General features: G+C 41.3%; 1 protein-coding gene across 9 annotated transcripts in view; it reads right to left on the reverse strand.

Annotated features, from left to right (window-relative positions):
- The window catches only part of obsl1b (obscurin like cytoskeletal adaptor 1b), a 29,101-nt gene extending 20,669 nt beyond the window's left edge, over nucleotides 1–8,432 (reverse strand). For 7 of the 9 annotated variants that reach the window (XM_008301201.1, XM_008301207.1, XM_008301205.1 and 4 more), the window contains exons 1-8: nucleotides 8,181–8,432; nucleotides 5,587–6,702; nucleotides 3,779–4,048; nucleotides 1,833–2,093; nucleotides 1,364–1,675; nucleotides 983–1,249; nucleotides 481–756; nucleotides 5–280 (exon numbers count right to left, since the gene is read on the reverse strand). In XM_008301201.1, coding sequence (XP_008299423.1) covers nucleotides 5–280; nucleotides 481–756; nucleotides 983–1,249; nucleotides 1,364–1,675; nucleotides 1,833–2,093; nucleotides 3,779–4,048; nucleotides 5,587–6,601 — 2,677 coding nt within the window. In that variant the 5' untranslated portion in view covers nucleotides 6,602–6,702; nucleotides 8,181–8,432. Of the gene's footprint in view, nucleotides 1–4; nucleotides 281–480; nucleotides 757–982; nucleotides 1,250–1,363; nucleotides 1,676–1,832; nucleotides 2,094–3,778; nucleotides 4,049–5,586; nucleotides 6,703–7,716; nucleotides 7,751–8,180 lie in introns of those variants that run through there. The other 2 variants (XM_008301200.1, XM_008301208.1) reach the window with 2 other exon arrangements.
- Between the last annotated feature and the right edge of the window lie 909 nt (nucleotides 8,433–9,341).

The raw sequence follows: 9,341 nt of genomic DNA on the forward strand, positions 1-9,341 counted from the left end.
TCACCTTTGATGTCCACACTGAATGTGGTGGTGTCACCCTTTGTCTTGCAGCAGTATAAGCCAGAGTGGAAAACTTCTGCTGAATGGACAATCAATTTCCTTGCAATGCCATCAGTTAAAATATCTACTCCACTTTGAGGATGGAGCTTTGACCCATCTTTGTACCAGTGCACCTGGGCAGACGGGTCTGAGAGCTCACATTGTAAAACAATGGGGAAGCCTGTTTGGACGGTTTTGTTCCTCTCAGCATCTGGAATTGCTGAAAACCTCACAGGTGGGGCTATGGATATTTAGATATTTCAATGGACTGTTAAATTGTAAAAGTTATGTGTTTTGAAAAGTCAGACTTTAAGAAAAGAAAACATGCATTTTTTTTTTTTACATAAAAAAGATCAGATAAGAAAAAGTGGTACAGGTGACAATGAAGATGGTTAGTTTCTGTGAAAGACACTAGTATTTTAAGAAACTCTCTCCACTCACCCTCTACTTCCACATTGAACCTGATGACGTCATCAATGGCATCACAGCAATATACTCCTGAATGTGAGAACTCTGCTGATTGGATGACAATTCGTCTCATGGTGCCCTCTGATTGGATATGAAGACCCTCCATTGTTTGTAATTCCACCCCATTCTTGTACCAGTGCACTGGAGCTGCAGGGTCTGACAGCTCACAGTAGAGCACAATGGGGTTCCCGATTTCTACAAATTTGTTTCGATCCATTTCGGACAGTGGGGAAAACTTGACAAGAGGAGCTGAAAATGTTAGAAAAACAATAAGAGCATCACTGAGTCTTGTCACCACGGATAAGAACTGAAGGGTACAGTATGTTAGTGCCATCTTGCATTTTCATGGCCAAACATTTTTTTGCAAATTTGTCTTACCAAATTCCAGTTAAAACAAAACAAACAAACAGAACAGTAAACGTCAGGTTAACTAACCCACATACTCAAGCAAATTATTGAGTGGATCGACACATACCTTGAATGTAAAGCGCTGCAGAATCCCGGATGCCATAGGCAATAAATGTAATCTCAGCTCCGTTGTCTGTATCGCGTACTCCTCGAATGCGAAGAGATTGGTGGGTTCGAGACCGACGCATGGAATAACGCTCATCCTCCTGAAGCTGAGTTCCATTTAAGAACCACGTACCAATCACTGAAGCAGAGAGTTCAATAGAGAAGAGTCCATCTTGGCCCTCTGGCACCAAGGCGTCCTGTAAGGGGGCTTGTATTCTGGCCACAGGAACTAAAAAAGAAAATCACTTTGTTCAGGATTTAGCAAGCAATATCCTCAACCATGCTGTGATCAAGGAAAGCAATGCTTGATTAGGCAATGTTGTTTTAGTATATCAGAACTTACCTAAGTGAACAGTTCGAGGGAACTCAACATTGTTGCTCTTTCCATATTTGTTTACACTACAAATGCGAAACCGATAGTCGGCCTCACATGGGACACTGTCACCAAGGATCTCCACTGACGTCGCGGAGTCAGTGGTCAGACACTGTAGCCACTCCTGTGATCCAGTGCCCACTTCTTGTCGCTCCAGCACATATCCAGACGGAGGGTTCTTTCGTGAGTCTTGAGCAGGAACCCATGAGAGAAGCGCTGCATTAGCACGCTCTGTGTTGATCTGCACTCCCACCGGACAACTAGGAGGACAATGTCTAGCCGCTGAAACAAGAAAAATGGGTCATACATCAGCATTACTTTAGAATGGAAAATCTGATAAAAGTAGGTCAATTCTAAAACAGTCCAAATGACACTAATAAGATTTTTTTTTTTAAAGTTTTGTGGCAAAAATACATTGAAACTGCTAAATTTTATCTACCTTTCACTCTGAGCTGGGAGGAAGTCTTGGATCTTCCTACAAGGAAGGTCACAAGGCCAGAGTCTTGAGGCATTGTATTGACGAAAACCAAGATGTGAGTTCGACCGAAGGACTTCAGGATGGTTTGATGGGTTTCACGCAGCTCCACACCATCCTTGTACCAATGTATGTCCATCTCTTCTTTTTCCACTTCAACGCAAAAGGCTGCATTTTCACCTTCCAAGACATCCACTTTTCTTGGAAGCTTCCGCAATATTGTACCTGCAAGGAAACACGTGAATGGTGCTGTGTCACATTTACACGGCAAGGATTCTGAATAGATATGGACAACAAGTTCTGCAAACAAAACAAAGTATGTAGGTGATAATTGCCAACCAGTATGGCACACGTTTTTTTTTTTGTTTTGTTTTGTTTTTTTGTCTGAAATAATACTACTCTCCTAGTGACATAATTTGTTGGGTTTTGACAAAACACGGCAACAACAACAACAACAAAACTCTAAAATGACCAACTCTTCAGATTTTGTTGGTGTATAACAGCCTTGGACTGTTTTCTCACTTCTAGTTAAAAATGCTGAGACAAGACTTTGTCACTTGAATGTAAATTCTTCTCATTTCAGGCATGTGTTGTTCATATATTCTCGACTCACTACAAGCGAAATATGTCAAACTTTTAATTGTTGTAATTTTGATGATTATGGCTTAAAGCTTGTAGAAATTAGAAATCCAGTATCTAAAATCTGTTTATACTTAATAAGATCATCAAAAAAAAGGGTTAACAATACAGAAATGTCTTCTGAAAAGTATATTCATTAAAAAACGTAATACTCGGCTGGGTCTCCTTCACCATGAAGTACTGCATCAGTGTGACGTGGCATGGAGGCGATCAGGCTGTGGCACGGGCTGATGTGTTAATGAAGCCCTGGATGCTTTTAAACAACCTTCAGTTCGTCTGTATTTTTGGGTTGGGCATTTCTCATCTTCCTCTTGACATACTTCATATGGGGTTCTATGGGGTTCAGGTCAGATGAGGTGCCCAACTAATTAGGCACAGTAATATCATAGTCAGCAAACCATTTGGGAGTAGTTTTGGCACTGTGAGAAGGTGCTGCGTCTTGTTGGGAATAGTATCTACATAAAGCATCTCAGCAGATGGAAGCATGAAGTGCTCTAAAACCTTGTGGTAGATGGCAGTATTGACTTGGGACTTGAAAAAACACAGTGGACCACCACCAACAGATGACACGACACCAAGAACCATCACAGACTCCAGTTCTTTTTCCCTCTTTAGTCCAGGTAAGACACTTGTGACGGTGTCTCTGGTTCAGAAGTGGTCTGATAGTAGGAATGTGACAGTTGTAGCCCCGTCTGTGCTCATCTGTGCTTGGTGGATCTTGAATCAACTTTTCTTGACAGTCCCCTCATGGTGGCGTTCATCCCTGTTGCTTGTGCACCTTTTCCTACCACACTTTTCTCCTTTGAGTCAACTTTCCATGAATATGCTTCAATGCAGCACTCTACCAACTGCCACCCTTTTCACTAATGGCCTCCTGTGGCCTACACTCCTTGTGGATGTCATTGATCGTTTTCTGCAAAACTTTCAAGTCAATACTCTTCCCCATGATTGTGGTTGCATGAACTGAATTAGACCAGTTAAACAATCAGGATTTCTGATTTTCACGAGCTATAAGCCATAATCACCAATCATCTACTTTATGTGCAATGACTCTACAATATGACACATTTTCAAACTAATACTTTTTTTTTTTTTACGATGTTCTAATTTTTTGAGATGCCCTAGTATACTTGCTAAACAATCTTAAAATATATCTATTCCTCTCCACCCAAAAAATAGTAAAGGTATGACATAAACTGAAAATTAAATTACATGTGTATGCTTTTTTATTTACTCTTTGAAAGCAATTTTATTATCTGATTCTGATTTACCTTTAACAGCCACCTCTGCAATGCTTCGACCCCCATCAGGCATCTCGCAGAGATAAATTCCATCATCGTCGACTCCAATGTCACGGATTGTTAGTCGTCGTTTTGTTCCCCACTCCTCCATTCCGTATTTGGCCCCTGGCTGCAGTCGTCTGTCCTCCAGATACCATGTGATGGGAACAGAGTCCTCAGGAACTTCACACTCGAGAACAGCTAAATCTCGTTCCCATACTTCTAGATCAATGAGAGGCTGCTTGAACCGGACAGGTGGCTCTGGGACCAAAGGAAGGGAAAAATGCCAGGTTAGTTAAAGCAACGTGACATGTCCTGTGATCGTAGAACAAACAAGGAAAATTTTATCGTATCTATTTAATGACAGCAACGCTTTATGTATATCACTCAAGCAAGTTGACGCTGTGAAAACTCACAAGACATAAGTATGTAATTGTAGTAAACACTATAAACTGAACCACATTTGACAGGGAATTCCAGTTAAGCAAACAAGATGAGCAAAATCATGAGATAAGTGGCTTATTTAGTTGAGGAATGGGAAGGTCATTAACACATCAGGGTGTTAGATAGGAAATAAACTGTTTGTAACTGACACCATCAGACAGTACCAGACAGTTGTAAACAAAAGAATGTGGACTGTATTTAGTAGCCTGTGTGCAAAGCTGTTCATTTCCTTATCTTACTAATGTTTTAACAAGGCCAATTACACACACACAACTGACAAGTGGAGAAAAACATTTGCCGTCTCCCGTTTAAATTTCCTTCACATTTACCCACTAGCCAGACCGTTAAGACCGTCTCTGTGTTGTTTTCTCTAGATCTAATTGATACAGTACAATACTTTGGCAGTGCCATGAGTTTGGACTTCCCTGGGCCATGTGAGAAATATGATCCCCTTCCCAAAGATTTTGATCACATGGACGCCCACCCCTAGGCCTTTCACAAGCTAAGTGACTTTGCAGACATCATACTGCTGTTGAAATCCACCTCAGGCTGATGAACCCTGCTTGTTTAGATATTTCTTGGGTCATATTTCAGATCGTTAATACTTTTCGTTAATCCTCCAGCGGACCCGGGATCATTTGATTGCTGATTATATTTGCAGCTCGCTGGCCTGCTGACCTGCTCTTTTAAAAATTCAACTGACTGCTGATGCAGAGGGATATACATGACACTTAACTGAATTCCTTAGGTAGGCATTTTAGGCAGCAAATGAACTATGAAGTAAGAATTACTCATACGTGTGGTCTTTGCTTTGCACATGCACTGCTCATTATCCTAACTGAAATACTGAGATAACAATATTTATCTTCTTTTTTGCCATTAAGTTCTATGTTTTGCTTATCAATCCAGTTTTTCAGATGGGGGGGAACCTTTACAGAACCACTAGAATGAAACAGAACACAATCAGTATTGGGGTATTTTACTTGCAACTAAAACTCAACCTGTATTGCCAGGGACTTTTTAGACATTAAGCTTTTTTTCATGTTTGTAGGCTTTCTATGGTGAAGCATATCCTTAAACCACGGGGGAACTCTTCAAACTTTCCTTTTGCCATCTTTCCTTGGCCCTACCCCAGAAAGTGATCTCAGAGTACCACTTTATCTCACTGACATCATCCTAGCATCAAATGGTTAGAAATTTGAGCCAAGAACACACCACTCCCTACTCACTACTTTACTCACTGAAAAAAGAAGGACCTAGACAGGCTGGGACTGTGTCTGTATTTGCTTTCTCAACTGTACCCGACATTTTTCATAATTAAAACTCTGAAGTAAGGAAAACTGATCTTGACTTACCCTTGACGGAGAGGTGTACAGCACTGAGGGTTTGCCCCGCGGTATTTGATGCAGCACAAACATAAACTCCATTATCCTTCTGCTTACAATACAGAACTTTAAGTGTGAAGTATCCTTCTCTGTCCTCGTATAACAAGTAACGTCTTCCTGACAGTATGAGCCTGCCATCTTTCCTCCAAATGATCTCTGGCTTGGGTTTACCAGTCACAAAGCAGCGAAATTTGGCATGCTTGCCCTCTGTCACTGCAAACATTTTTACTTTAGTTGACTTGGTCATGGTGTCATCTTTAAGGCGGTTCGGCACTTGCCTACCACTCCTTTGTTTTCCCTGGTGGGCTTTCCAGTGGCCATTTGTGTAGCCATTACGATTTCCTTCTTCCTCGTGCCCTGGACCTGCATCAACGAGCAGCACAGCTCCTGCCAGTGCTTCCCCAAACTCATTCCTTGCTTTGCATGTATATACACCACCATCAGGAGCACGAGTCTTAAAGATCTTGAGCTGGAACCATCCCCCGTCCTGGTAGCCCACACTGAAATGTGTGCTTTCAAATATTTCATTGAGTTTTCTACCGTCCTTTTCCCAGACCACCTCTGGCCGTGGGCTTCCCCAGAGCTTGCACGAGAAGACGGCATCTTCCCCACGACCAACGCGAGTGGAGAGTGGTTTGATGAGGAATCGGGGCTTATTTTCTTCTCGAAGCTCCATCTCTTGTGCTTCCCCTTCCACCTTCAGTGTGGCGGCTGCATATGTTTCACCGATGCTGTTCTTTGCTTTGCAGATGTACTGACCACTGTCCTCAGTGGTAACAGCTGAAATGATGAGATTGTAAACATTGCCATCCTCAAAGACCCTATAGCGTCCTTGTGGGTCAATCTTTTCATTGTTTCGCTCCCAGATAACGGCAGGCCTCGGATCACCACCAATTTGACACTTTAGGACTGCGTCAGCCCCACTTTGTACCACCACAGGTCTTGGATAGGCTAAGAAACGAGGCGCACCACCAAACACATCCATTTCTGCTTCTGTGACAGCCTTCCTTCAACTTAAGCAGACCGGGGGAGCAACAAGAGGCTATTCACTGAGGCAAGACTGTCCAGCTTCTGCACTGCAAGTTTCTAAACACACACAAAAAGAAATAACAGAAGAATTATTTACTATCAAACAGTTTGTGCAGTTTAGATAACACAGAAACATATTGAAATTGTGTTTTTTGTAACAGGTAATTCTGTCTTGCGTGCACTAAGAGTATATGTTCTGAGATCATACTTTCTGTTTTTCTATAGCAAACCAACCCTTGTCTTTTGGAATAGAAAGTAAAACTTCATTCAAGCACTCAGCCGCCACCCCCTGTTAAGTAGACGTGTTTCAGCACAAACAGATGGCATGATTATTAGGACTAATTGAATTAGATCTGTCTGCATGGGAGAAAAACACAGCCCAGCAGTACGAGGAGGAGCAGCCTAGTCCTCCTCTTGCAACAGCAGCCACAACACATAGCCAGTACAGCTGGTGCTGTATTTCAATGGGAAAGTGCTTAATATAGTACACCCTAAATAAAGACCTGTGAGGGAGTGTGTGTCAGGTATCACAAAGATGGCTCAGAAACCCGCGTGCTCACACAAACACCAGCCGAAATCATAGTCTTGCCCACCCAAGAGACCTTGCTGTCAAAATATGCTGAGCCTCCATCACACCCTTTTGTTGGCAGCTCTGTTACAGAATTCATTCTTTAAATGTCACTGTTTAGATTATTTTCCTGCCATGTTCCCAAATGAGTATCGCTTCGACAATCTTAGAAATATGTTTTCACAAGGGTTTGTTTTCTCGCTCTCCTCTCTGCTCTCCTTATGACAGTTTGTGTAATTTTATCCCGTAGAGAATATATTCAACAGTGCGCTGAGCGTGTGTGTTTTGGGACACGTCCTCGAGTGTTGTAACTTCGTTGCATGTGAATGCAGAAAACAAAGTTTCAAGTCTCAAAGGAGATAATATTAGAGTTGTGTTTTCAAAGCCGCCAAGCTGTCCGTCATAACGTTACGCAGGATTTATTTTGAGAAGTAATTTTAACTGAAACGTTTAACAGTACCAATATATTAATGGTTATAATCATAATAAATTATTGTTCTTACCCCAACACACAGTGAGGTGCTAGACAACACAACAACTCTCTTGTATTCTGTAAGTGAGAGACAACACTAGCAAAATAAAAAATACAGTTTTTCAAGTTGTATTTGTCCAGCCAAAAAAATGAATTTGATCAAAATATTGAGGTAAAAAACAAAATACCAAACTTAATTTCCTAATGAGCTGAATGCTGATGGAAAAGTAGTATATTTTGCATAACTCCTTCGTATATTATTTTGTATAACCAGACGTTTACATGCTTATATGTTACATAAAATAAAATAAAACTCTTTTTCAGATCGCAGTGTGCTTTATTAACACAGCGTGGACACCGCGTTATAAGTGTCTTCGATATTCCCCAGTTGAGGTTTAAAGAGAGGAGATTAACCCCTGTGTTTACTTGTCTGATTTAATTGGAATGACCTCTGCCCCTTGTGAAGCTGTGCTGTGTACCCCTCACATGACCTACCTCGCTTCAGTCGCCAGGAACGACCGTCAACATACATTCCGCACTTGCGATCTCCGTCCGAGTTAAGAAGCAATGCCTCCCGTCTCCTGAAGGCTGAGTAATGTCCCAAGTTGACTTCAGATCCACACACATGCTATCCTCAGAGGTCCCAAGTTCTGCTCCGGTGCATCTTTAACAGAGTTGTTTTGTCCGACAGAAGAGACAGAAAACAAAAACTTCAGCATCCACGACCGCTTCCTGTTTAACAACTTCAGAGCGATCCCCAATCTCTGTGTCGTTCAGGCCTTAGACACCCCAAGTGTCATTGTTCATGGAATACCGTTAAATGCTTTTGCAGCTGCTGCTGTCCCCTAAAAATACTGGCTGCCTCGATGACAGCAGTGAAGATAAGTCAGGCACTTCCATTCACTTGCCAGCAGGGGCTAAAGATAGTTCAGGTGACCAGTGCAGGGCAGACTGCTTCGCTTACTTGAGGCTTTGCAATAAAAATCTCAGGAGAAGAGCAAGCTTTCAGTCTCGAAATACGTTAAAGCTCGTCTTCTGTACATTCTCTACGTTTGTTTGATTCTTAACTTCAACAGTCTTTCACACAAGATCGTTGTACAGTGTAAGATGTTTAATATTTGTAACAAAAATGACAAAGAAAGGTTGATTTCCGAGTCTTTTCTTATCAGGCTTGTTGCTGTTAACCGATGCTAAACAACTAAGAACAAAGGGTAAAGATAAAATAAAATAAAACTATGAACTGATGTCGGTCTGTGGTTCTTAAACATGTCAAACCTCAACATGCTATTATTTAAAACAGTCAGGCTGTCATAATTTACTCACGATAAGGGACTTGTTAAGTCTTTGGTGACTCCCTTTGCAGACTTCGGCTGACATACCTAATGCAAATATAAATGCCTAGTTTTAATATATATTGAAGATCCTCCCTATAGCTGATATATTAATGTAAAGTTTTATGCATAAAAGCTTTGATCACCCATAAATGCCAAATCATAATTACACTACAAACACTACAATTAAAAATGTGCATTTTCAAATATCACATTGTTCTATTTTCTAGGGATTTTAATTTCGTAATTCAGTAATTTCACTCTGGATCTTTGCTGAAATCATGCCTTTATTTATGCTGTACACGTATCTTGGCTGCGACCACGT

This window comes from Stegastes partitus, unplaced genomic scaffold (genome assembly GCF_000690725.1).
Source record: "Stegastes partitus isolate 25-593 unplaced genomic scaffold, Stegastes_partitus-1.0.2 Scaffold1642, whole genome shotgun sequence".
Lineage (NCBI taxonomy): Eukaryota > Metazoa > Chordata > Actinopteri > Pomacentridae > Stegastes > Stegastes partitus.